Below are 26,296 nucleotides of genomic sequence, written 5' to 3'. Positions count from 1 at the left end.
GTTAATATTATCATAGCCTAACATAATAACGTTAATAAGGATGAGTCTATTTATGATATATTAAACTCGAGTCCTTAAATTATATTTTGAATTTTAATAAATTTATGAGCTAAATATTATTTACAAAGGACCAAGAGTCAAACCGTGGTGGATTTCGAAATTTTTAATGTTATTTTTAAGAGTATGACACAATAGGGAAAATAATGCATGGATTAGGTTTGGACAAACATGAGGTTCCTTAAATGAAAAAATGTCGTTTTTAAGGATGTGGCAGAGATGGACTATAGAGTGTGTGTTTGAACAAAATAGTTCCAATGAGTCCTTATTACTATTGGAGATGCCAACAGCTTTTCCTATAAATAATTACAAAATACATATTATTAAAAAAATTAAATAAATGATTAATTAATCACTTCAATCATTCTCTTCGAATCCCTAGATTTACATTATTATTTTAATCTTAAGTTTAAATATTCTTTAATCGTACTTTTTACATACAATATCTCATCGACTTATGTGTATGTTTTTTTAATCTAAGTTCGGTAATGAGTGTTTAGAAAATGAGAGTTAACTTACTTCTTATAAATCTATAGATTCAAAGAGATAACCTAAGATTCCTTCTCTTTCTTAAAAAAAAAAAGCTGTAACATTGGAGATGAGCCAATATGGGACTCCCTCCTAGCAATTCTCCCCTCGAACAAAATACACCATATAGCCTCCCTTGAAGCTTTATGGAGCCTTGAACAACTTCCCCTTAATCACGACTCAACTCCTTCTTTGGAGCCCTCGAATAAAGTACACTTGAGTCACTTTTGACTAACACTTTCGAGACTCGCAATTTTTTTATTCGACATTTGAGGATTCTATTGAGACTGTGTTAGAAATCATGAATCTCTATAATGGTATGATATTGTTCACTTTGAGTATAAGCTGTCATGACAACATACCCATGATCCTCTCCTTAATTAGTCATTATGGGATTCCCTCCCAACAAATTTGGCGATCTGGGTCGGGATAACTTGCAAGTATTTTGACCACCTCGACCCGGTAGACACTAGTCGAGAGGTAACGGTGTAGAAAGAAAGAGAGACATAGAAATGGAGGATTACATCATGGTTGAATAAGGAAGGGATAAGAGTTGTGAAAGAGGGCAGCAAAGAAGAGAGATGTGAGTTAACACTTGTAAGGGGTTTGGTCTCCACTTTCACTCACAAAACACTTCTTCTGAATATGGATATCTGCCATTGTCGCCCTCTTTCCTTTCACAATTTCAAACTTCCACTCACTCGCTTCCATTCTTAATGGTCCTTCACCTTATCTCTCTTCTCAGAATATTTAAATAATAAATACCTCTTTGACTTTGAGAAGACCCACCTTAACTGACTCCAACGTCACCTTCTCTCTCTGCACCCCCGACAAATAATTAATGTATTTGGGCTTGGTCTTGGGCCTGGATAATAGGATCGGCCCAAGAGAATGATAATATTATCGAGGAGAATTAATGATATTGATTCATTTGAGTTATTTGGTAACACAAATAACGGTAGCTTTTTCTTCATTTGTTTTACAACGGAAAGAAAAGGAAAGCAGAGCAGCTCACTCAACAATGCCTCAAACAAAAGGCTTATTGTTGTCCCTCAACATACAACCATATTTAGTATTTGTAATCCTTGACATGGAGACTCTCTGCCGCACCCTCGCTGAGCTTGGCATCACCCTTGTACGTTCCAAGCGTGGCCTCCGAGTTGGCCTTGCACCTTGTCAAGAAAGCAGCCCTGGCCTTCACAACATTCGACTCCTTTCCTGCCCATGCCTTCAGAGTACTCTGTTGAAGGGCACGTCCGAACGAGAAAGACAGCGACCATGGCTTCTTCCCCTTCACATTGTTCATCGCATTCAGGTTCACGGTTGCCTCCTCCTCGCTCTGTCCGCCCGACAAGAAAACTATGGCAGGGACTGCTGGAGGGACGGTGCGTTGTAGAGCCCGCACAGTGTACTCAGCGATCACTTCTGGAGCAACCTTGGCAGCGTCAGATCCAGGGGTTACCATGTTGGGTTTCAACAGGGTTCCTTCGAGGAGGACGTGGTGATCGTTGAGAGCCTTGTAACAAGCAGCAAGAACACGCTCTGTCACCTCTGCGCATTTCTCAATGCTGTGAGGACCGTCCACGAGAATCTCCGGCTCAACGATAGGAACAAGGCCGTTCTCCTGGCAGATGGCAGCGTATCGAGCCAGGCCATAAGCGTTCTCATTGATAGACAATTGCGAGGGCTCGGTTGGGCCAATCTTGAGGACAGCGCGCCATTTGGCGAACCTAGCACCGGCTTGGTAGTACTTTTGGCAGCGCTGAGCAAGGCCATCAAGACCCTGTGTGGTTGTCTCGCCATTAGTACCAGCAAGTTCAACAGTACCCTTGTCGACCTTGATGCCAGGCAACACGCCGCCTTCCAACAACACATCAACAAACGGCTTGCCTGCAGAAATAATCAAATTAGAAAGCTAAACATCAACACACCCAAAATCAAACGGTTTACCTGCCGCTGTCTTCTGGTACAGAGTCTCCTCATACAGGATAACTCCGCTCAGATATTGAAGGGCGCCGGGCGTGAGGAAGAGGAGTTCCCGGAGCGCACGTCGGTTCAGTTCAACATTCTCAACATTGATACTTGCTAGACGTTTGCCGATGGTACCAGTTGATTCATCAGCAGCAAGGATACCCTTTCCAGGAGTGCCAATGTAGGCAGCATTGGCAATGAGCTCATCTGCATGGACAAGAATTCCCTTTAAACCAGAGATTTATTCCCATTATTACTGTTCCCACAACCCAGAAACTTCCATACAAAAACAGAGAGGCAGACAGACAGACAGAGGAAACCCAATTAAGTTGCAAATTCAAAACAATGAATCATGGCTAAAATGGATCGAAACTCCTGCTTCAAACGTTGAAATGCAATCCTTATAATTAAGAAAACAGAGGGTAATCGGACACAATCAAATGAAAATTCACGAGCAAATTAACTCGAGATCTCGACAGAAAAACAGAGTAATGATCAAACAGAGTGCAACCCAATTACTGAAAACAGAAGAACAATGACTCCAGATCTGAGAAACTAAACCAAAAGACAAAGATCAACGAACACATTAAGCAGAAATGCTTATAGAATATAAGAAAAAAGGCCAAATGAAATTATGATCGGAACAGAGGAAATCAAAGAAGCAGGAATGGAAAGTGTTTGAGAAAGGGATGAATTACCCTGGTACTTGCTCTTGAAGGAAGACATTCTCAAAGGAAATGAGGATTAAACGTAGAAAATTGAAGAAGCAGAGTGAAGAGATGGAAGCAGAGAGCGCAGTGAATTGAAAGGAGCTTCGCTGCTCTGCGTTTATATCAAGCAGTTTGGCAGAAACAAGAAAGAAATCATCGCCACTAGTTTTGGCGCTTTCTTTTTCCGCAAGAAAAGACGGATTTCCACGTAGATCAGTGCGAATTTACTATTTACCCCTCCACTCTTGGGATCCTAAGAATATTCCAGAACATCAAATAGTATTAATTCTCATTCCATATGCAACATTTACAGCCTTCATTCATTTATTTTGTTTAGTTAAAATATAATTTAAATAGATTTTTATACCTTAAAATCGTAACAAAAATTATATTTATTTTCTTACCATTTACTTACTGAATTTTTTTTTCTTAATCGATAATATAGTTTTTTAAAAAAAATATTATCATCGTCGATTTAATATTTACAAAATTATATAGATAGAAGGTTATAATGGGAAAATAGACAAATGTATGTGATTTCCAAAAAGGTTAAAATCTATGGGCATGGAAGGTCAAAGTTTGGAGGGACAAAAAAGAGAAAAAAAAAAACTGTGGGGGAAATGAGTGAGCCAATGGGCCACAGTAGGTTTGAGAGACCCAGGGGTTTTGCTTGTTTTGGTTATGAGTGTCGCCATTTGTAGCTCACAATTTAGACCACCTTCCGTCTGGGCTCTGGACATATGCTAGGTTCGTATCTATAGAGAGTATACCAACATGTTACGAGTGGCTACATGCACCGAGTATGATTTAATTGTGTTTCGTAAAATAGTTGAATGGCATTTGAGATGGTCTTTACAAGTCGATCGAACATCTATTTTAAATATCTTAGTTAAACGAATATTCAGTCATTTGGTAGTGGAACTAATTAGGTTGGTTTGTTGTACTTTTAGTGCATAAGAAATTTGGTAGGGAACGTACCTAAGAGTTAGTTCATCTAAGTTAAAAAAACCAACCTAGTGATCGTGACATGTGCATGTGCCATTAGTGTGGCTCACTATTGTCTTACGACTGTATAGAAAAATATAATCGTCTTTATAAGACAATGAGGAAATGTTTGCAGATATATTAGAAAGAATGTTGTAGGCAGGTGAGTTAAAGAGTTTGATGGAAATCGAGACGTAATGAATTTGTCTACTCTTCTAACCAAATTTATCTTTCTCCGAAAGTGTATAACTTTCATGTAAGAGTTATATGAACGTTTCGTTCCCTCTCCAATCGATGTGGTATCTCACAATCCACTCCCTTTGAGTCTAACACCCTTATTGACACAGTGGTTCATGTCTAACTAGGTTTTCACACCCTTATAAGAAATGTTTTGTTCCCCTTTTTAACCGATGTGAGATTTCACAATCCATCAATCCACTCCCTTGGAGGTCCAATGTTCTTCCTGACACAGTGTCTGGTGTCTGGTTAGATTTTCAACCCCTTATAAGGGATATTTCGTTCTCCTCTCCGACCGATGTGAGATCTCACAATCCACCTCCTTGAGGGTCCAACATCCTTGATGGTACAGCGCCTCGTGTCTGGCTCTGATACCACTTGTGATAGTCCAAGCCCATCGGTACTAAATATTGTTCACTTTGACCCTTTACGTATCATCGTCAACCTCACGATTTTAAAACGCAAATGTTAGGGAGAAGTTCCCATACTCTTATAAGGAATGTTTTGTTCCTATCTCCAACCAATGTAGGATCTCGCAAATCTAACCTAGGTTGTGTTTGTGCTTAACCATATATAAGAATCATCTATGAATCAGACTTGAGATCAGTAATAGTATAAGATTTTTATACATTTGCTTATATTATAGTAGAGTTAATAGTATAATTTAACATTACAATACATAACACTTTTGTATGGTTTTAAAAAAAAAATACTATATACTATATACTCTTTACACCTTATATTAATTAAATTATATGTCACTTTAAGCATGCTTAAGGATGCTTTAATTGTGTGAACATGACACCTTTCTCTTTCATTAAAATTATTTTATGCCATGTTTCAACTTGGTTTTTGCACCCTATTCTATTGTTACTTGTTTAATTAATATATTCTCTTTTAATATAAAGTAATTGACAGAATCATATGCTTTATTATTGAGGGACACTAAAGAAAACAACCACTCCTAGTTGTAACAAAGTCCTTATATCAAATTAAGAATATAATCCTAACTTTCATAAATTAAATTAATGCAAAAATTAAAGTATACATTTGCAATTAAATTATGGTATAAAATTATGGAAAAGTGAGTTTGATATAAAAATATTTAAATCATAAAAAAATACTTTTTAATTATTATTTTTTTTAATTATTATTGAGCTTTAAACGTATTTAAACTCATTAAAAGAGTTGAAAAAATGGTGATTGTTAGAAGCGTGTTTTGAGAGGAGACGAATCTGGGCTTTCGTGAAAGGTTTGAGAGTCCAGAGAAATGGGCCAAAAGCCCAAATATTATTACCCAATCAATCGGCCCAATTCCCATTTCAATTTTGTTAATGCATTTATTATCATTTTAAATTACTAATTTCTTTCTTAATTGTTCGTAATAAGAAAATAATAAAATAAGCTTGAAATTTACATTTTTATTTGATAAGAATTATACAAGTTAGAATAGGAACTTCCCATGTCTAAAGAAAAGCACATTCAACATACTTCCCTCTTGAGTTGAGTGAGCATAGAGAGAGAATAAATTCATCCAAATTAAAATCACACAAAAAAAAAATTAAAATTAAAATTAAAACTAATTTCTTTCTGTTTTTTTTTTTTTTTTTTTTTTTTTTTTAATTAATCTGGATTTTTACGAGCTCGAATCAACAGAGAAAACCCGGGCTTTTCTTGCTTCGTTTTCTCCTCCAGCCACAGCCGACTGTCCAATCCACGCCTCGTCCTGAACATGAACGCCGCCACCGCCGCCGTGGTCTCCGCCGCTGATTCGGGGCGGAAAAGCCAGTCGTAAACATCCCACATCATGTCAACTACCGACCCATCTAAAAAAATGGTTTGATTCCCTCGAAAATTCCACCTCAATCTCTTTACTTCAAACACCTGTTTCTTGTCGATTAACACTACCAGCCTCTGGTTGTTCAATTCCTTCCCGCCGCTGTAGCTGACCGAAATCTCGTGGAGGATACCGCTGTCGGAGAATCTAGCCTTGGTGGAGAAAACCGAATCGTAACCGGAAAACTCCTCTCTCCGAGAAACCAGAGAGAATTTGGGGAAATGGGTATCGAAATCCGGTTTCAAAATCCCCAATTTCACGAATTTCTCCCTCTGATCACCGATCAACAGCGCAATTTGGGAATCCACAGTGACAACGATGTAGAAGCCAGAAGCCGGGTCGGGTCCGGGATCAAATCGGGCGTCGGAGATGTCCCAAAAGATCGAAATGTGGGAATTGTTAGAGGATTTGAAGGATTTGAGGCCCTTGGGGGTTTGAATTGGATGGGAAACAGAGTTGATTTTGATGGTGAAGGCTTGACCCATTTGTTGGGCGGTCCAGTGGAGAAGAATGAGGAGGAGGTGGTGGTGGTGGTGGGGGGTTGAGAGGTCGGCTGTGTAAACGGAAGAAACAGAGAGAGGGAGATTATGGGAAGGGACATGGGGATGAGGGGAAGGGCCGGAGCAGTAAGAATCGGAGACTTTGACGGCGTGTTCACTGTAACAGGTGGCAATGCTTCTCCTCATGGGGAAGAAGACGAAGAAGAAGAGAGGGAAAGAGAAGGTTAAAGAAAGGAAGAGGAGAAGTGAAGATGAAAAAAGGGAGTTTTTGTTGTGCTTCTTATGGCTTCCTTCCATGTCTGCTTCTCTTCTCTTACTCTGCTTTTTCCATCTCTATTCAAACCACACGAACTTTTGCATTTTCTTTTTTCTTTTTTCTTTTTTCTTTTTTCTTTTTTCTTTTTTCTTTTTAAACTTAATTATCTTTTATTTTTTATTTTTAAAAAATAGATTTTTGAGAGAGGAGAGAGAGAGAGAGAGAGAAAGGGAGAGATAATGAAATCCATGTTCTTGTCTTAAGGAAAAATAAATATGATTCTCAGACCATAAAGAATTCCTAATAATTAATATTCAAATATGTCACAAAATCCCACCTTTTATGTTCTCTGTCCTTGTCTATCAAAATTATTATGTTTATCCAAAATAATAATAATAATAATAATAATAATAAATAAAAAATCTTAAAATTTCACTTCTTTTTATACATTATTTAAAATTTCCCTAATTTTGTATGGGAAATTAAATTGAGCAAATGTAGAAAGGTTAGGTTCCTACTTTCTCAATTGAAATGAAAAATATCAATTTTGTAATGATTTTCAACTTTTAATGTTTTTTTTTCTTTTTCGGAATATGTAAACTGTCAATTTAAATATAATAATATGAAAATCTAGGAAAAAAACATATTACGTTAATACGATAGTGAACGTAGATTTTTTATTTTTTTTTATAACTACTCTTAGGATTCGGACAATTATAAACATTTATTTATATGTTAATAGGTAATTGTCGTTAAGTAGACAACTTTTCATTTTATATAAGAAAGATCGACTTAACAAAATAAAAATATAAGATACTTCCAATTTGAGTAATAAAATATATTGAGACGTGGGTTTAATGTGACGTATATCAAATATATATATATAAACTTTGAAATGTCATTTAATTTATAAAATTATATATTCTAGAATATTTCCAAGGAATTATAAAATATTAAAAGTGATGCTAATTTTTTCTATTAAATTAGATTAAAAGTTCTACTTTAATTTTTTAAATTTATTATTATATTTTTTTGGAGAAAGTAACAGAAAGCAATTTGAATTAAATAAATATGAGAAGCAAGGAGGAGGATTTAAAGGAAGAACAACGTGGTGCCACGTGGGGTCAAGTTATGGCATGATGAGAATGAATGGTTGATAGTGATATCTGGGCCCACCCAATTAAGAACGCTTCCTAAATTTTTATCTACTGCAACCGTAGACGATTATTATTATATTCTTCGAAACGTTTTTTCGAGTAAAATAATAATTAAGGTGTTTTTTTTTTTTTCCGTTTTATTCCAGAGATAATGAAACGCCGAATTTTCTGTTTGTTTTATTACCCATCTACTTCTTCCATTAATCAATTCGCTTATTTACTGCTGAAATTCAATTATACCAAATACTCCAAATTTGGGAATTTGTTTGCTCAAATTAATATTCTAGGTGACGTGGAAATTGAATAATATAATATTAAATAATTTTGTTGTTCGTAAAATATTATATTTTTCATAAGTCCTAGAAAAAAAAAAAACTTATGAACTTGTGATTATTAAACGCGCAACTATGTTATAAATTTATAATTTATAATATCGAGTTGGCTAATGAGGAAGTAGTATATAATTTAGTTCCCGAAAAAAAGTATAAACAAATTAATGAAATTTTGGTACGAGATAATGATTCCATAGAAGGAATATGAGAAAGGTAAAGGAATCCCATAAAAGATGGCTATGAAACAAAAACTCTTTTTTATACACAAAATAACAAACCGACTTTGTTTTTCCAAAGGACATATAAAAGGAACTAATTTAAATGGCTCACATTATTTAAAGAACAAACAAAGTTGACCTTTACAAATCCAAAAGTCAAACTAGAGTATAGTTCGACGCCGCCATTGAGATTCTGTGTGCGGCGGTCACCGGGCAGAGACGGACTCAGCCGGAGGAAGAGGATTGTGGACTGGGCCGTGTTCGGACCAGCCCAATTTTGTAATGGGCCCAAGGAATTGGGCCGCGTCCATATCATGGATCATGTTTTAATTGGGCCCTTCTTCCTATTTATAATTGTTTTTCTAAATACTTTTAATAAACCGAATAAATCCTCTCATCCAACTTCTTTTTGTTTCAAAGGCTGCATATAGTTCTAGTTTAAAATTAATTATTCTAATTAAATGAAAATTTGTAAACATTTATTTTGTCGATATATATATATATATCGTTAGCTTAATAACAACGTAGCTAGTTAAAATATTAATATATGTATTTTTAAACGTTAATGTTCTAATCTTCCTTTGATAGATACTCTCGATTAAAGAAATGTCGTGATTATGTATACATTTTTTTTTTAATTTAGTAATTTAAGAAAATGAACAAATAATAATCCAAGTGGATAAGACAACAATCAAATATAATATTTTAAAATACTACATATGGTGCAACATAATTGAATATTACGAACAACCTTCTAAAAAAAGGGATTAAATAATATATTAATATTTGAATGGTTGGATGATTATTTAATTTCTATCTTTAGAAATTAAACTTTTAAACCCTATTGTATATAAATTTATTCCATTAGTTACCCACTTTAATAAATACATGATAATTTCAAAATATGACTTAAAGTTTAAAAATATTTAATAAAGTAAACAACTATAATAAGAGTATATTATATGAACTTAGTGATTGAGTTATGATATGTTGTTATTAATTAAATTTACAATAATGTTATTCAAAAAGTCAAATAGTGGCTCCTTTCTAGAATCTATATTTCTCAGGGTGGCCAACTATTCCGCTAGAATTAAGACAAAAAAAAATTAATAATAAAAATGGGGACCCACCACAACTATGCAAACTGGTCGGCGTCTACATCACTGTCGGTAAGATTATTGTTTCCCATTTCTAAAGCCCGCAAAGACGTCACTGATTACGTCACCGAACAAATTCACTACCCATCTCAATGGATTTAAAACTCGCGGATCCAAGATCCTTATACGGGCCGGGTGAAACCGACCCGTCATCGTCTTCGAAAAATCGCCCGATTCCTCTCCGCCGCCTCCACTGTCGGTAACTAGCGAACCCGAGGATCACCACCGCGATTCCTACGATTCCGGCCAGAATTCCGAGTCCGATCTCGAGACCCACCTTTAATTTGGCTCTCGATGGAGCTTGCCGGACCTTGAAGTATCCGGTTTTTGTTCCATCGGCCACCGCCACCACCGTTTGGACCGGGTAGTCGACCAGATAACAGAACCCGGTCGCGTTGTAGTAGAGCGAGCCCCAGCAGGAGCAATTTGTTTCACAAAAGCTCTCGCATTGGTCCTTGGTGAACCCGGTTCGGTAGCTCATTAACTCTTTGAACGGTAATTCCACTCCGCTCCTTCTCAGAACCCAGAAGTCTTTTTTTGCGACCCCATTTCCGCAGAAGTCGCCGGAATCCGCCGGAATACATTGGCCAGAGGTGTAAACCGTCCGGTTGTCCAGACATGAGCAGCCGGCGCCGGGTTCGCACAAACCGCATGAACCGCAGGGACTCGGAAGCTCACACTGCTCCGATATTGCTTCGTAAACCAAATCCCATTTGGAACCTGTTCAAAAATTAAATATATTTGTTAATTTTGTATTTTATTTTTAATTTTTTAAAACTAATTTCATGAACGGTCCAGTAAAATTTTAAAAATAAAATAAAATATCGAATATTGTATAATTTAGCTTGATTTTGATGTAAACTAACGGAAAGAAAGCTTTTGAAATGGATTTTGACGAACCTTCCCAGTAGAAGCCTCTGAGATTGCCGTCGGTATCCAGCCGGAGTCGGAGGAACCCATTCGCCGGTTTCTGAAAAGTATTGAAGGCTTGCAAATCCACCGGAACGGTGCCGTTTTGATACATACCGAGATACCCATCGGAATGTAGCTGGAGATGAATCGGTCCACCGCCGGGAATTACCTGAGCTTTTGCTTGCAATGCTCTGTGTCTATAATAAATTTGGGTCCTCCCTTCATTAAACTCTGCATACAGTCCGATAAAATCGGCCCCCAATCGGGCCGAATACGCTCTATTCGAAGAAATCAACGCCATTTCCGAGCTGAAATTCTGATTCTCCACCAGGGTATCTGCCGGAAAGTCAAAACTCTGCCACAGAACCACCGGCGGATCACGGGCGAGCTGAATTTGTAAATTCGACGAGTTCAGGAGCACCGCCCGGTCTCCGGCGGTATCAGTTGACCAAACTACCCTCCCATCCGCATCGGAAAGTACAAAACCGCCATCGAACCGGAACAGAGCACGGTCGGTCCAGGCCGGTAAGGTTGTAAGATTAACGGTCCAGATTGTCTCCGACGACGCCACGTGGAGAATCACGACGGCAAGCTGAGTTTCCTCAACTCGGAGGAAACCCAGCGAGAAGTTTCCGGTTGGATCGTTTAAGAGAGGCTGAAACGACCGGACCGCCGTGTCCGGCGAGGCTGTGAAGCCGCGAGCGAGTTCCTGCCGAGTCGCGGCCGTAGATACCGAAATGAGAAAGTGGAAAAGAGTGATAAAAACAAGCGCCAAAACGGCACGTGAGTGAGTCACCGCCGAGTTGGTGATCAGTCCGCACATACTTGCGACGGAACAGAAACAGAGAGACACAACGGAAAAGAAAGTGAAGAGTTAGGGAAGATATATACAAATGTAAATGAATGGCAGTGGATGATCTCTAAGCACGATGAACCAAAAAAGGCAAAATTATATGATATTATAATATTCTCAGCTTCAAAATCTACAATCTTTATGAAAATGTTTTTTCCTTTTTTACGCACTACGAAAAATATAATTAAAAAGATGGTGGAAATGTAATGGAAACCTAAAACCAAAGTTCAAATCTAGTGCTCAGTGTGAGTGCCATATATTGTTCCGTCCTATGCCCCCACTTTCCAAAATGTATCATTAATTTTCTTCTGCATTCAACCTTCCTTGGAATCTCGAATCATAAATAGATCATATAAATAAATTTCGTGGATGGCTACAATATGAATTTTAAAAAATATTTTTTATGGTTACAAATTTTGGGTGGATGATAATCTAGAGTTTAGGCTAATTATGACCATAAAATATACCTAGTGACTATTTATTATGGTCATAAACTACGAAGATTACTCTTGAAATGTGTTGGGGAACATCTTGAATTTATGAGCTGTTTTGGTAGATAAATGTGGATAAAATGTCGGGAAATGGTTGGTTGTGAAACCACGGAGAGTAAACGCAAAGAAGTCAAACCAAAATTAAATGCAAAGTCAAACCCCATTTCTTCAATGTCATAACTACCCAAAAGGGAAAAAAATGGGTGAAGGGTTGGTGCCCAGTCGAACTAATTGACTCGTGATCCATGGCCGCCAACTGGTTGTCTCTCTAATTTCAAGACTGCCATTTATTTTATTAAATTATTGGTCCAAAAAATAACCATGGGAATTTAATTTTCACGTTTAAATTTAATTAAATGCTTACTACAAGTATACATTCTTCATGGCTACAAAAATTAACCCTAAAAAATAATTTAATTATCAAATTTCAACATTTCTCGAGGTTTTATACAATAATTTATTTTTATTTTAATTGAAAAAGAGACATTGAGAGAGGAAATTAATTATGGAGTTATTTTAATGCACAGTTGACCTAAATAAAGGGCGTGCGCCCGATCCTCTCTCATTCATTCACATTTTTTAAAAGTCCATATGGTCGACTTTACAATTATTATTATTTTTATTATTTTTATCTTTTAAGAAATTATTTAAAAATGAATTTAAAGATCTGAGTATTTGACATATTCTATGGTAATGCATAACACGTTTTTCTTCTCTATAAATAACATATCGCTCGTATTTTGTGGACCGTGCTACTTTAATTTAACAGAGAATTATCACTCCAAAATAACTAAGAAATTAATCAATAATTTTAAATTTAAGATAAATCATGATATAAGACTATTGTTCATTTATTTTTGCGAGGGCCCATGTCGGGATCTTCAAAGGCCCAAACGTAAGACTATTATTGGGCCTAAGATTATTATCGGGCCTAAGACTATTGAAGCTGCAGGGTATAGTGGGCTTTTTATTCTGGTTTCGGCCCAGTCCAAATTCCCTCAATACAATCAATAATAATAATAAAAAATTAGGAATTAGTGAAGCCCATAATAAACAATATTAAATGGTTTTTTTTTTTTTGTTTAATTTGAATCGTAAAATTGCAATATTGAAAATAATTAATGTATTAACCAATCAAAATTTATTTTTATTAGTGGCCAAATTCACAAAATTCATATAATTTAAACTGAAATTTTTCATAAATTAAGGCCAAATTAAAAACTTTGTACAACATGAAAATATCAAAAGAATCTCACTTTTTCAAAAGCCTTTTTTTCTTTCTTTGAGACCTAGCCTCTTCTTTTGCCTTTGGTATCTGATACCAAATTTTAATTAAATAAAATTATATATATATATATGTACGAAGGGTTCATAGATATATATTTTTTTTAATTTAAGAGTATTAATGATATTTTTTAAATACGACACGAAGATATTTTTATTTTTGTTTTTTATTGGAGGTTTTAAAATAATATAAAGGTGATAATATTTTGGTATATATATTTAAGCATAAAATGAAAATAGAAATATCATTTGGAACCAATTCCCAATGCAAGAAAATGGATGGTATGCATGCATGAATATGGCATCATCTTCTCCTTCTTTCAGTAACTTTTGTCAGAAAGACCTTTAAATTAATTAAACAGCTCCAGTAATAATAATAATAATACCAATAAATAAATAAAAAAATAAAAAACAAATTCCGATTGTGGTATTAAACTGTTTCAAATTTGGTTGTCACGTGCGAACTCTGAGAACAAAATAAATAAATAATAAAATAAGAGAGAGAAAGGTTGAATGATTTTGGCTATGGCGGACAGCTGTTGTCCTCCATGCCGCAGTCCTAAGCTTTGACTTCTTCAACTACTTTTCAATTTTATTTTATTTTTCTCCTATTTTTAAAAATATGATTTGGAATAAGTGAATATATATCAATTATTTAAAATTGAAATGCGTAGATGAAGCAATAATAGTAATATTATTATTGTAATTATTAAAAAAGGAAGAAGGTTAAATTACATACCTAAAATGATAAACTTTATTGGGAAATTAAAATTATATATTTGGTCAACAGATATAAATTTAGGGATAGAATTTGTAATGTTATTAATTAAAAGGAAAGAAACAAATAAATAATAGAAATAGAAAAAAAGGAAAGAAACAAATAAATAATAGAAATAGAAAAAAAGGAAAGAAACAAATAAATAATAGAAATAGAAAAAAAGGAAAGGAATTAAAGTGGGCATTGGTATTTGTAAGAATGGTGGCATTTTATAACCCCAGAACTGCTCTGTTTGGGTGTCTCCATGTGACTTGAAAACAGCAACAAACACACACTGTCTCTCGCTCTATTGAGAAGCTTAGAAAATGAACCAGAGCTCCCATGGCTTCTTCTTCTTCTTCTTCTTCTCTTTTCTCTTCATTTTCCTTCTCTTTTCCCAATCAGCCTCTGCCCGATTCCCAGCAGCCAAACAGGGTAAGACCCACATAAAAAAATCCTTCCTTTTTATTCTCTCTATATTTGATTTTCCCGGAAAATTTGCAGGTCTAGGGGAAACCCACGAGAAGCTCACCCATGGAGTGGTTCAAGCAGATTCATGGGCAGATTTCCCCCATGTAAATAAATAGCCTTAATTAATTTATTTGTTGTTGTTCTACCAATTTTGTTGTTTGGATTTTAATGGCTTCTGATTTTGTTTTGAAGATGGTAGGAGGAAGGGAGAAGGGAGAAGAAGAAGAAGAAGAAGGATGGGAGAAGAGGAAGATGATGTTAGAAGCACACTTGGATTATGTTTACACACAGAATGTGAAGCATTGAATCAAATAGTAATTTAAAGATATGTTTTATGTACACATCCAAATACTACAGGAGTTGTTGTTGTTTTTATCATTTTATTATATGATATAAACTATTATTTACAATAATTATGGTTATTTTATATCCAAACTTCATAAAAATATAAATTTACGTCTGAAATACTAATTTAGCTTTTAAACTTTCAAAAAATATAAATTTATACGTCTTATTATTATATGATTATATTTTTTGTTACTCTGATTAAAAAAATAGTAATAAGTGAAAAAATTAAAAAAAAGAAAAGAAAAGAAACGAATCTTAGTCAACGAAGCTACAATAATGAGGAAAAAAGGTACGAATTTTTTTGGGATAAGAGATGGGACAGAAATGATGTTGTTGGGACATAAAGAATAGCAAACAAAACAATATAGGAAAAGTAAGATTAATAAGATTTATTGTAGCTCTACTTTTCCATGTGAACGCCATGCACCAATAATCAACAATTATTATTTCCAACCCCTTAAATTAGAGATGATTATTGAAGACATTAGAACTACTTTTCATCCCTCTTAATGAGTTTGTATGTTGTTTGTAGTCGTCGATAAGAAATGAATTTAAACAATGGAATAACGGTACAAACATATCAACTTTTACCTTTGCTTCATCTAAATCCCTTCAAATTCAAAGTACCATCACAAGCTTATGTGTGAGGTCTCACATTGGTTGGAGAGGAAAACGAAACATTCCTCAAGGGTACCGTCACAAGCTTATGTGTGAAGACAATTATTGCCATAAATCTGCAAATAAGTATCACAATATCTGCCACGTCAAGCTTGTCTAATCAACCAAACAAGGTGGGGACTGGGGGCAAATGATATAGGCAACAAGAAGCAAAATCCAACATCATTATAATCATATCCAGACCAGCAAGACAAGTGAACAACCCTTCTCAAAAGCTGAGAGAATCTTAAACAACTCTCCTTTACTGTCTAAATTACAAGGAAAAAAGAAAATGATGGTGAATCAAAACCACTTCGCTAGTATGACGACTTCGATGATACGAAGGCTTTGTTGATAGAGGCGCCTAGTGGCTAGGACTTGGAGTGCTCTGCCTCATATTTATATCAAACATATATTGATGTTAAGTGAAAATTCACTGAGAATCAAGACGGTAAAGATCTGAATGAAAAAGCTCATTGCATTGATGTATTCTCAACTATATATCTTTAGAAGAAAAACAAAAACAAAAAGGAATCTGGAAACTAGAAAATACCAGTATTAGAGCTACCACTCCCTATAATCTCTTGCTCAACCAATCTAACCACGAGCGAAGCACTCATATCCATACTCCCTTTCCGCATCCCCATGCCAATTGCACGAGCAGGATGCCCCCAGAGTAGTTCCAGTATTACGTTTTGCAGGGAAGCATCATACATCCATTTCCTGTAGGTTGGACATAATGCAAATAAGCTTATATTAACAACACTCAAATTTTAAATCAAGAAAATGCCTGCAACCTCAAGCGCAACATCGATACAGATTGAGCATACTTTCAGATTAACGCCAGTAGGCACAATATCATGCATCTAAAGTGTCTGCTTTATAGGTCCTAAATGTCAGTAAAAGGAGCTTTCTATGGAGGACTAAAGGAAGAAAACGATTATGATTTAGGTGTTCCATGATTAATTCAAGTAATGACGAGTAACATCCCAAATAATGGGGAAATAATACTTGATTCTACCAAACCAATTCATAGAATAGGGCTCTATCTTTTCCTTGCTTTACCAGTCCAATGCTATAGGGTCATTTAGCACAAAACATAGTTTTTCTCACGTTCCAAGTCAGTCCATCGTTCAATAAAAGAACAGGAAGGGGAAAAAAAGAGTCTACGAACAGCACATAAAAAAATCAGGGAGACCAATGAATGATAGTGAAACCAAATCAAGTCATGCAAAAGTGTAAAGATCCAGGAACATTACCTTCTTAATATCAGTTGCCAGTCCCAACTCGTGTATTGAACTTTCAGTGAAGCAACTTATGTGCACAATGGGTCCTATAGCAACTCGTTCATTTGTGCTTCCTACCTTACTACCCACTGATGGGATGGTGATATGCATTGCTCCTTTGAACATCCACTTACCCAACTCTTGACTATAAAAATCTTCAAAAAGCTCACCACATAAAACACAGGCAAATTGGTCTTCATCTGCTGGAACCATTGGCTCGTTATCTTCTTCCATCATGCTGGACTTGTCCAGAGAAGTGGCAGCGTCGAGTAGAAGTCTAGCATTTCCAGATACCCAATCAACTGAACTTGGATACCATCTTCTTGGTGCCCTACATGAATTGTTTGACTCAGTTCTTGACATGTGCCACCACAAGTGCGTATCCAACTGTTCTTCACATTTCAGTCTAAGACCGCAGATCTTACATTGAAATGGAATATCGTCAAAGAGTCCACTGATCACAGATGGATGAAATTTGCGAATAACATGTGAACTAAACTCATAGCCTATGAGGTTGTTTATCTCAGCTGTGGCAGATGGAGGTGGAGTAGTGGAGCTCTTAGCAGCAGCTTTTGAAGGTGATTCAGGTCTTATAGATGATTGACTGGAAGAGGGAATAGGGATGGAAGGAACTGGTATAGAACAAGTCACAACATCACCTGACTTCAAATTTTCAGGCTGTGAAGGCATCTGGGATGTAACGTTACTTGCTAATTCTCCTTTAGAAGCACATATGAGGCCCTTTGCAACCAATGAGCTCAAAAGGTTAGAAATTGGACTAGAATCATCGTTTACCACATTTGAAGTTTCAGTGGATGCACTATTCATAGTAGATGGAGAAGGAAGTGGATCAGATGGCAACGGTGTGTCTTCTACCTTAATCTGAGATAACTTAACCAGCGTTGATGTGCTTTCAAGAGATGGAGGACCTAATGAAGATTCGCCCACAGTCTTTGGCTCTGAGAATGTAGACTGAGTATGGGCAGGAGAAGACTGACTTGGTAGAGGAGGGTTGACGCTTGAACGGGGTTGCATATTTCCCACATCTTGGGAGCTGAAATTCTGTTGCATGCTACTGATTATTGAATGGTTGGACAAAATTCCACTTTTCATTACAGCAGCCAACAAACTACTAGTGCTTGGCTCTCCCAAAATTTCTGCAGGTAAGAGTTCTAGAACTGTCCCAGCTGATGAGGGCGGTCCAAAATCGGTGTCCGGAATTGATACTGCATGCTGACTAGAAAGTTCCGACTGCGTGACTTCAGGTTTCAGTGACCGGTGCCTGGTTTGAGAAGCAGGTATGGATGAAGCTGAAGCTTGTAGGTCCTGAGGCTGTGGTTTTTGAAGGTTATCTGGCCGAATGTTGGGATGCAGGCCAAGGGCAGCATCCCGTATATGCCTTCTACGTGGGTCAAGATTAGGAAATGAAGTTTTATGGCGTTGTTTTTTATGAGCGACATGATCCACTAATGGTGAAGGGGGGCGCTGGTTCAAGGGTGGCTGTCCAGATGGTAATGCAACACTTTGTGATGGAAATCTTGGATGGCCTACAGTCCCAAGGGACCCTGAACCTCCTTTATTCAGAAATCCATGTCCTGAAGCTCCAATATTAGATGATGTGATCTGTGATCGTCCTCCCATTTGATCCACAGAAGAGTTAGCACCTGACATTGCGGTTAGAGTGGCACCATAACCTCCTGATTGAGCTGAATTCTTTCTAGGAACCCTGCCTCTCAGCCCATCCAGAGATATTGCCTCCTGGAACTGCCACATTGATGACCTTTGCTGTCCAGAATCCCCTAGTTCTCTCTGCTCAGATGATTGTGAATCAAAGGAAGCTTCCCTATCAACACTTGCCCCAGTATCCCGTATGCTTAATGGCTTATTGTCAGTACCCTGCATATCGAAACCAACTCAACAATCAATCATTTATGACATGGTCAATGATCCATAATTGCCCACCCTGAAAGATGCACTACAAGAGTGGAAAGTATGTAGCAAACGTTTTTTTCTTTTCTTTTGCTTTCTGCCAATATAACTAGTGAAGTTGTTGGTAATATAACAAGGAAAAAGTGGTCCCCATCAATTATATCCAAGCTTACCGAATTATCCGAATCCTCAGGAGTACATTGATCTTTCCCGGTGCCACTGGCGATGGCAGGTGCACCATGACCTGTCAACATAGAGTTCATTTCACCCCACATAAACTCCTCTTCCTCAGAGTTCTTCCAGTTAGTAGACAAAACTCTGTTGCTGCTGCCGCTTGAAAATTTTTGCATGGGCAGTAGACGGGCACCAGTGTTTGCAGACTTGGGTGCAGGGTAATTTTCATATCCAAGCTTGTTGTTGAACCCATTTCTTTGTCCAGATAATTTCTCAGCCAAATTGTTTCCAGCTAAAGACAAAGATTTGTCTTGCCCTTCATCAACGACCCTCCTTCCAACACCTGATGTCCTTGAAAGATCAGAACCACATTCATAGTCTAGATATGCAGCGGCGACGTTCTTCTCTTGTGCCAAATCATTTGGTGCATCTCTAAGTGGACGCTGAATATCCTGCAAAATTTATACCATTGGTGTTTGTAATGAGGGAAATGAAAAACTAATAAATAATGCGACTTTTTGGAGGAAAAGAAAAAAAACATACAAGCCCTTTAATTGGTGTATCCGCCCACGGGCGTCCAGAACTAATTTTGGCTTGGGCGACATCCTGAGTTACAGTTGTTGCGCCAGTACCATCACTAGTCATTCCTTTCACCTTCATCATGTATAAAGATTAATCACATAAGGACAAGAAAAAGAGTAGCAAAACCATTTCACAAATTAAGATTCTTGGGTTAAAAAAAGTATAGTATAGGCAACTACTTGGAAGATTTTCAGAAATCTATTTCTATGAAAAAGCAAAGCTGAATAGGTTATCAATTTGTGGCAACGAGAAGATTAAAGACAACAGACAACACATTCTCAATTTATAAGGGCTGATAATCACATTTAAAAAACCAAGAATGACTTCAATTTTCAAGAAGTATAAGTGGACCACCGTAAGAATTAAAACGGAACATGGTAGTAGAACTTCACTAACCCTGCCTGACTGCTGAAGGCGTTGCCTCTCAATATACTTGGGATTTACATGGATACTATGGGGTGGACGTTGTGCCTGCAAATCTGGCTTCGAGGTTATGGTCCCAGAAGAAGAACTACCGCTAGACACGAAGCCAAGTTCTTTCTCGATAATCTGCAGAGTTTGAGGAGGAAACACTCCTTTCCAGGTGCCAAAAAGATGTCTCATGCTTGTATGAACAGATGGGTCGACTTGCCTATAAGCTTTGCAAAATACCTAAAAATGATAGAAAAAACTATTATAAATTTGGGATTGATAGGCAGTGAATACTATCATAAAATTGTTAAATTGATAGGACCCAGATTACTGGTCAAATAATGCTGGAAATGACATTCACGTCGATATCTTCATATCAGTTCAAGAAAATGAACAATGATACTGAGCCACGAGGAAGCACAACTTATGGTAGACCAGGGGTGCTCTTGGTAGGTAGAGGTACACAACAAAATCTAACCTCCGGTAGTCTTGCTGCAAAGTATTTTATGTAATCTCTTCCAATATTCTTTACAATACTGTCCAATAGATAAAGTGATGGCAGCTTCTGCTCAGTGGGAACCTGGAACATATATAAGAAATCAATATGGCATCAAGACTGCCAGATGAACACTTGACGATTGTAGGGCCAAACAAAAATGCCCCATAAAAAGAAATTGAATTCCTATCAGCAAGCATTTTGCACATGCATACACAGAAAAAAGTTGATGACTCCTTAAAACAACTTAGAGAATTGACCTTATGTAACTATCAGCAACACTCATAGCCAGTTATAGAGAGAAAAATGGTACAATATTTGGAGGCATATCATACTAAAACAAGAGTGCGTCAAATTTTACACAGACAGATGTGCATCGAAGTGTCTGTACTCATAAATGGAGATGAATATCACAATACAACATTGGTTTGGATCATTAAGTGAGGGAGAAAGGTTAAATCTTAAGAGGCTTCAATGGCTAAATCATGCTTCAAGTAAGTCAATACTGCAGTTTCTTGAAATAATAAAAATAATCTCCTACAATTATACAAACAAGTTAACAGCTCAACACTTTTCCAGTAGCAAACTAGTCATGTGCATTGTGCATTCACAGACACCAATGCAGGCCACACACATATCAAGGGAATCAAACCTCCAGCAGTCTTTAAGCATTCTAAATGTACCAAAGAAGTTGTAGAACGGTAGTTCTAATGCTCAATCATTACTCCAGAAGCATACACAAGTGCCTGACTAGATTCATTTTCACTTAACATTTAATGATATAACATAGGGTGCACGCCACATCAAAACTCACTGATCCTTCTCTAGTATCATTTGATATTTCAAGCTTTACTAGGATCAGGAGAAGAAAAGAAACACCACAAGGCACTCAATAACAAGAACAGGATCAGCATGAAAGGAACACGTAAAGGATCAAAAGTTCTATAACAATACAATTCAAACTTGCAACTCCATTTTTTTTCTATCAACATACACAGTTCCACCAAAACCACAAGAACTTTATCTAATATCCTAGCTCAAACCTGCTAAAATTCCCCCAGATCAACGATCTCTCATCGAGGTGAAAGATCATTAGCCTCCTGTCAAAATGCAATCATCTGTTAACTCGGCTTGGTGCTTATATTTCAATTGGTGGTTTTATTGGGTACAATTTTTTTATCGTCCCTGACTTGTGGATTTAGAAACAGTATAATATAACCATCAATTTCAGTACACAGGGGAGTCAACCAACTAAAGAAGAGAAGCTGCATTGTTGTTTAACTAATTTTATAAATTAGATTTTCAATTAGCCCAATAAAGAACCTTATGAGAGTTGCTAATTATTCTTGCGAAGTTTCATTCGATACCAGAAGCGTGAATTGATAGCCATACCAAAACCCACGTTATTACTTACAACCTCCAATAAAAAAGCTTTTTCTAAAGAAAATCATGATGTAGTTTCAAGTACTAAGATGATAACGCATAAAGAAACATATTATAGGAGCAATTGTTATATTCCACAACCAATCTCTTGCACTATCTACAAAATAATTAAAATCGCTGTAAGACGCAAAGATTTCATTAATCCCATTACATTTACAATTTTACTTCTGCAATTCAACAAGAAAGCATTTTCTGTATTTCTTCTTTCCCTTCTACACTAATTCCCCATACAATCATATTCACACAAAAAGAAAAAAGAAAAAAAAAACAATCAACGGAATGCAAAACGCTGCTACACAGTTTAAAACTGGGTTCACCTCGAGAATGTTGGCACAAATAGTGGCAGAGATCGCTTTTGCAGCCTGGAGATTTTCACCCGCGATTATGGTCAAATTCGTGATGATTGGTTTGGAATTGAAAGTCAGCTCAGCAAGGGCTGTCCTGTACTGGCTCACAAGCTCCTGATGCTGCGGCGGCTGAGGCTGATACCCCACTCGACCAGAATCACTGCTTCCCGGATCCCTATCGCTTGCTCGAAATCTGGATTGAGCGATATTGGTTCCGGAAACAACTGGTCTCTGCGGAAACGGCCGGCCATTAATGTTCCCACTGCGGTCAGCCTCATCGGCCAGTCGAAGCTTCTTCAAACCCGGTTCCCTCGTTCGATCGAAAGGTCTCCGCGAGCTCTCCATTTCCATTAGCAAACGAAATAAACCAAAACCCTAATCCTAAACCTAGTAAAATTCTAATTCTCTGTAATTACATCGTCGATACAAACGAAAAAAGGAATTGGCAAAAAAAGTAGACAAGATCTCAATAGCCTTTCTTGATTTCTTCCTACCAGTGACTAGTCGCGCAAAAGCAACATGTAGATTACAAAAACAAACCCACTGAACCCTAAAATTGTACAAGATAGAACCAGAATCAAACCCTAATCCTAAAAAGTTACAGAGAATGAAGAAGATTTACAGTGATTACTAAAGAAACAAGAAAAAAGAATAACTGAAATTGGGCTGAAGAATGCTAGAACCCGGCAAAGCTTTGAAATGGGAACCAGACTGGTTCTTTATATAGAGGGACTGCGAGAACGCTTAGCCCCAGTTTGAGATGTCCGTTTTTTTTTTATTTTCTTCTTCTTCTTCTTTCAATAATATTTATTTTATAAATATAAAAATAACAAATAACAAATAATTTAGATTCATTAAAATTACCCTTTTCCGAGTTTTTATCTGCTGCGGTAACGATTCGATCAATGAAAGGCAGGCACGTGGCGGCGATAAAGCAAGATCTAGCCTATAATTTGGAATCACGAAATTCAACGAATTATTTTAATTTATGAAGTTTTAAGAATTTTAAAGGTATATTTTGTAAATTATATATATATATTTTAACTATTTTAAAAAAAATTCACAATATTGGTAGGCATCAAATTGAAAATAAGATACATAAGGAAATAAAAAATAGAGCCAAATTTACGTTAATAAATTAATGTATTTATACATGTTAGAATGAAAGTCTCACAACTATTAATTTAAGGTCCGTCAAAATCATGACTCAAACTAAACAATATCATACTTGAGTACTTCGTGTGTCGATGTTAAATTTATGACACATAAATTTTTCAAGAAAAACCTAACCAATTAACTTAAATTTTTTCAGTTAAATTATAAATTTATATTTATTTAATTTAGTGAAGATAAAATTTAAAATTATATTAAATAATTCAATGAATTTTTTAAAATTTTGTTTTTTTTAACTTCTTGGAATAAAAAAATTTATGATCTATTATACTGTAAATTCATTAAATAGATCCCAATCTAATTTTTTTTTAGAACTTAATTTAACATAATTTATTTGAATAAAGAATTAAATTAAAATAGGAGGATTACTTGAGTTTTTCCAAAAACCCGAATTTGCCCCCAAAACCCTAACATTAAAGACGCCCGCGCCATAAAACCCACCAAAATCGGCGTCAGTTTGCAGTCGCCGGAAGTGTCGATATTCTTCTGAGCATCAAAACCCTAAATCATCTCCGTCATCTCGTCGTTGTGGATCATGTTGAAGATTAGAACTCCCAAGAATGGAAAAGTTAGACGAGAGCTTGAGAAACGTGCCCCCAAAATTGTAAGTTCTTCCAGTCCCGTCTGTATATCTTCATGCTTCGGGAGATAGTTTGTACTGGACGATTAACAGCATGTTAAAGAAGTTTGTATAGGTTGTGAATTGTTATTTTCTTTCCGTATTGATGGATTTGGTTATCGATTTGAATCGCAGGTTGAGACAGGGAAGAAGACGCTGATACTTCATGGCACAAAAACGAGCGGCGTGTTGAATGCAGTACTGACGGAACTCTATCACCTGAAGAAAGAAAGTTCCGTGAAGTATTCTCGTAAGAATGATGGAATTAAACCATTTGAAAGTGGCGGCGATTCGTCTTTGGAATTTTTCTCTCTCAAAACTGATTGCAGTATTATCGTGGTGCGTACACTTGTGAATGCTTAATATTCTATGCGTCGGTTATTTACTTGGCTTAATTTCTTGTGGAGCTCTGCAGCAAGTAACGTACTTTTTTTTAGTTTTGTATGTGCTTTTACAATTCAGTTTTCCCATCCGGAGGCAATTTCTGTACTCTTCATCACAGAGACTTTGATATAAAATTAATTCTAGCCGTTTAGTGATTCGTTTAAGGTTTGATTCTTTTGGATGAGTACTTCTCGTTTTCCCTAAATGGTTTTTGATCGAAGAACTTAGCAGTCCTCAAACAGATAAACCTATGTAGAAAAATATAGTCACGATGTGCATTTTTGTTGGGGTAAGGTGAGCCGCCAAGAATTTAGAGAACTTCAATTTCGGAGGCACCCTATTTTGAGGGAAACCTCCGTCTTATTGTGTTCAAGTTTTGTATCTCTTTTCCTCTGTTATTATAAAACAGTAAACAGCTTCGTGCTTTTGTCCCCAGTTATTTATTGTTGTATTTGTTGCACCTCTTTTGCAGTATGGTTCTCACTCAAAGAAACGACCCGATAACCTTGTCATAGGGAGAACCTATGATCACAAAATCTATGACCTAGTTGAGGTTGGGATTGAAAATTTCAAGTCAATGCATTCTTTCACATATGATAAGAAACTCTCGCCACGGGTGGGGTCAAAGCCTTTCATTACTTTCATTGGGGAAGGATTTGAGAATGTGGAAGAGCTAAAGCATTTAAAGGAAGTTTTGCTTGATTTATTCCGGGGGGAGGTATAAACCCTGCAGCTTTAGCTGACTTGAGTTTGAATGTTTAGATATAAAAGATATCTATTGTCTTTGCAGGTTGTAGAGAATTTAAATCTTGCAGGGTTGGACCGTGTGTATGTATGTACAGCCATCTCACCGAATAAAGTATTTCTCACTCATTGTGCATTGCGATTGAAGAAGTCAGGTTCAGTAGTTCCAAGAATGGAACTAGTTGAAGTTGGTCCTTCAATGGATATGGTGGTTCGCCGCCACCGACTTCCTAGTGACGGTCTAAGGAAGGAAGCCATGAAAACAGCCAAGGATCAGGCTAAGAAGAAGGTTTAATAATGGCTATCTTTTAAATGCATGCACTTCATTTTTTCTATTTAGCCGTTTGTCTAATTTTGATGTTTACTTCTTCCAGGAGAAGAATGTTAGCCAGGATGCAATTCAGGGCAAGATCGGAAGGATCTATATTCCTGATCAAAAGGTGTGCACATCTCTCTCTCTCCCTCTGTCTGTATATGTATTTTCTTGTTAAAGGGCTTGCTACTGTCACAATGCATGCATATCCTCTAGATTGGAAGTGGTTCATGTAATTGAACTCTTCTCTTGTCATGTTAGGTTCATGATATGAATTCTCATATCATGTTTATCACCAAAGTAGGTACTTTATTATGTCATCCGTTACAAATTTGCCAGTCATTTGAATAAACTTGATTTTCGACATTGACTCATAGGTTGGAGATATGGCTATACCCGACAAATCAAAGGGAGTGAAGAGAGAACGACGTGAAGCGAAAATGAAAAATAAAGATGACGGACCAGCCTCTAAAAAACCAAAGGAAGATTCAGAAAAGCCAAAGGAAAATTCAGAATAGTTCAATATTAGTGTAATAGTTTTGATCCGATTCTCCTCTTGCTAGCTTGAGTCAGCTGTTGTGAATTGCATAGTAGCACGCCAAATATATGGAGAGAGCAGACAAATTATTTATTGCTTATATACAATTTTGTTTTTGTTCTTCAATCTGATTCTTACAT

General features: G+C 36.5%; 6 protein-coding genes across 9 annotated transcripts; 2 read left to right on the top strand and 4 right to left on the bottom strand.

Moving 5' to 3' along the window:
- Positions 1–1,485: 1,485 nt before the first annotated feature.
- Positions 1,486–3,414, bottom strand: LOC111791807 (fructose-bisphosphate aldolase 6, cytosolic). The gene is made up of 3 exons (XM_023673289.2): positions 3,255–3,414; positions 2,536–2,763; positions 1,486–2,475 (listed from the first exon to the last, which is right to left on the bottom strand). Exons 1-3 carry the CDS (start codon positions 3,280–3,282, stop codon positions 1,655–1,657), a joined length of 1,077 nt encoding a protein of 358 aa, XP_023529057.2. The 5' UTR covers positions 3,283–3,414; the 3' UTR covers positions 1,486–1,654.
- A 2,474-nt stretch (positions 3,415–5,888) lies between these two features.
- On the bottom strand, positions 5,889–7,191 carry LOC111791624 (uncharacterized). Its single transcript, XM_023673030.2, has one exon. The coding sequence runs from the start codon at positions 7,119–7,121 to the stop codon at positions 6,111–6,113; it is 1,011 nt and encodes a 336-aa protein (XP_023528798.2). The 5' UTR covers positions 7,122–7,191; the 3' UTR covers positions 5,889–6,110.
- A 2,571-nt stretch (positions 7,192–9,762) lies between these two features.
- Positions 9,763–11,939, bottom strand: LOC111790142 (D-mannose binding lectin protein with Apple-like carbohydrate-binding domain-containing protein). The gene is made up of 2 exons (XM_023670973.2): positions 10,845–11,939; positions 9,763–10,664 (listed from the first exon to the last, which is right to left on the bottom strand). Exons 1-2 carry the CDS (start codon positions 11,677–11,679, stop codon positions 10,009–10,011), a joined length of 1,491 nt encoding a protein of 496 aa, XP_023526741.2. The 5' UTR covers positions 11,680–11,939; the 3' UTR covers positions 9,763–10,008.
- A 2,503-nt stretch (positions 11,940–14,442) lies between these two features.
- On the top strand, positions 14,443–15,125 carry PSK3 (PHYTOSULFOKINE 3 PRECURSOR). The gene is made up of 3 exons (XM_023672448.2): positions 14,443–14,676; positions 14,746–14,816; positions 14,905–15,125. The coding sequence occupies exons 1-3, from the start codon at positions 14,568–14,570 to the stop codon at positions 15,016–15,018; spliced, it is 294 nt and encodes a 97-aa protein (XP_023528216.2). The 5' UTR covers positions 14,443–14,567; the 3' UTR covers positions 15,019–15,125.
- Positions 15,126–16,177: 1,052 nt separating this feature from the next.
- Positions 16,178–23,161, bottom strand: LOC111790321 (polyadenylation and cleavage factor homolog 4). 4 transcript variants are annotated; one of them, XM_023671181.2, is made up of 8 exons: positions 22,356–22,493; positions 21,639–21,695; positions 20,431–20,679; positions 20,085–20,339; positions 19,650–19,760; positions 19,106–19,558; positions 16,977–18,899; positions 16,178–16,440 (listed from the first exon to the last, which is right to left on the bottom strand). In XM_023671181.2, the coding sequence occupies exons 4-8, from the start codon at positions 20,289–20,291 to the stop codon at positions 16,426–16,428; spliced, it is 2,709 nt and encodes a 902-aa protein (XP_023526949.2). In that variant the 5' UTR covers positions 20,292–20,339; positions 20,431–20,679; positions 21,639–21,695; positions 22,356–22,493; the 3' UTR covers positions 16,178–16,425. The 4 variants fall into 4 exon arrangements, with proteins under 4 accessions (XP_023526949.2, XP_023526948.2, XP_023526947.2 ...); XM_023671180.2 differs by having other exon boundaries at positions 20,578–20,679; XM_023671179.2 differs by lacking the exon at positions 21,639–21,695 and having other exon boundaries at positions 20,578–20,679; positions 22,356–23,161.
- Positions 23,162–23,987: 826 nt separating this feature from the next.
- LOC111790797 (ribosome production factor 2 homolog) lies at positions 23,988–26,282 on the top strand. Its single transcript, XM_023671858.2, has 6 exons — positions 23,988–24,162; positions 24,313–24,516; positions 25,034–25,279; positions 25,352–25,594; positions 25,680–25,745; positions 25,996–26,282. The coding sequence occupies exons 1-6, from the start codon at positions 24,094–24,096 to the stop codon at positions 26,134–26,136; spliced, it is 969 nt and encodes a 322-aa protein (XP_023527626.1). The 5' UTR covers positions 23,988–24,093; the 3' UTR covers positions 26,137–26,282.
- The last annotated feature ends 14 nt before the right edge of the window (positions 26,283–26,296 follow it).

Source organism: Cucurbita pepo, chromosome 3, assembly GCF_057944985.1.
Source record: "Cucurbita pepo subsp. pepo isolate OVF chromosome 3, ASM5794498v1, whole genome shotgun sequence".
Lineage (NCBI taxonomy): Eukaryota > Viridiplantae > Streptophyta > Magnoliopsida > Cucurbitales > Cucurbitaceae > Cucurbita > Cucurbita pepo.
This window is presented reverse-complemented; position numbering and strand designations above follow the sequence as displayed.

Excerpts from the sequence above, each read along its gene's own strand:
- LOC111791807 (XM_023673289.2), bottom strand. The coding sequence starts at position 3,282 with ATGTCTTCCTTCAAGAGCAAGTACCAGG. Across the intron at positions 2,764-3,254 it reads CTTCAAGAGCAAGTACCAGG|ATGAGCTCATTGCCAATGCT; the intron begins GTAATTCATCCC and ends TTGTCCATGCAG. Across the intron at positions 2,476-2,535 it reads GTACCAGAAGACAGCGGCAG|GCAAGCCGTTTGTTGATGTG; the intron begins GTAAACCGTTTG and ends TTATTTCTGCAG.
- LOC111791624 (XM_023673030.2), bottom strand. The coding sequence starts at position 7,121 with ATGGAAGGAAGCCATAAGAAGCACAACAAAAACTCCCTTTTTTCATCT.
- LOC111790142 (XM_023670973.2), bottom strand. The coding sequence starts at position 11,679 with ATGTGCGGACTGATCACCAACTCGGCGGTGACTCACTCACGTGCCGTT. Across the intron at positions 10,665-10,844 it reads CAGAGGCTTCTACTGGGAAG|GTTCCAAATGGGATTTGGTT; the intron begins GTTCGTCAAAAT and ends ATTTTTGAACAG.
- PSK3 (XM_023672448.2), top strand. The coding sequence starts at position 14,568 with ATGAACCAGAGCTCCCATGGCTTCTTCTTCTTCTTCTTCTTCTCTTTT. Across the intron at positions 14,677-14,745 it reads ATTCCCAGCAGCCAAACAGG|GTCTAGGGGAAACCCACGAG; the intron begins GTAAGACCCACA and ends GAAAATTTGCAG. Across the intron at positions 14,817-14,904 it reads CATGGGCAGATTTCCCCCAT|ATGGTAGGAGGAAGGGAGAA; the intron begins GTAAATAAATAG and ends TTTGTTTTGAAG.
- LOC111790321 (XM_023671179.2), bottom strand. The coding sequence starts at position 22,736 with ATGGAAATGGAGAGCTCGCGGAGACCTTTCGATCGAACGAGGGAACCG. Across the intron at positions 20,340-20,577 it reads TTGCAGCAAGACTACCGGAG|GTATTTTGCAAAGCTTATAG; the intron begins GTTAGATTTTGT and ends TATCATTTTTAG. Across the intron at positions 19,761-20,084 it reads GCCTTCAGCAGTCAGGCAGG|GTGAAAGGAATGACTAGTGA; the intron begins GTTAGTGAAGTT and ends TACATGATGAAG.
- LOC111790797 (XM_023671858.2), top strand. The coding sequence starts at position 24,094 with ATGTTGAAGATTAGAACTCCCAAGAATGGAAAAGTTAGACGAGAGCTT. Across the intron at positions 24,517-25,033 it reads CTGATTGCAGTATTATCGTG|TATGGTTCTCACTCAAAGAA; the intron begins GTGCGTACACTT and ends CCTCTTTTGCAG. Across the intron at positions 25,280-25,351 it reads TTGATTTATTCCGGGGGGAG|GTTGTAGAGAATTTAAATCT; the intron begins GTATAAACCCTG and ends TTGTCTTTGCAG.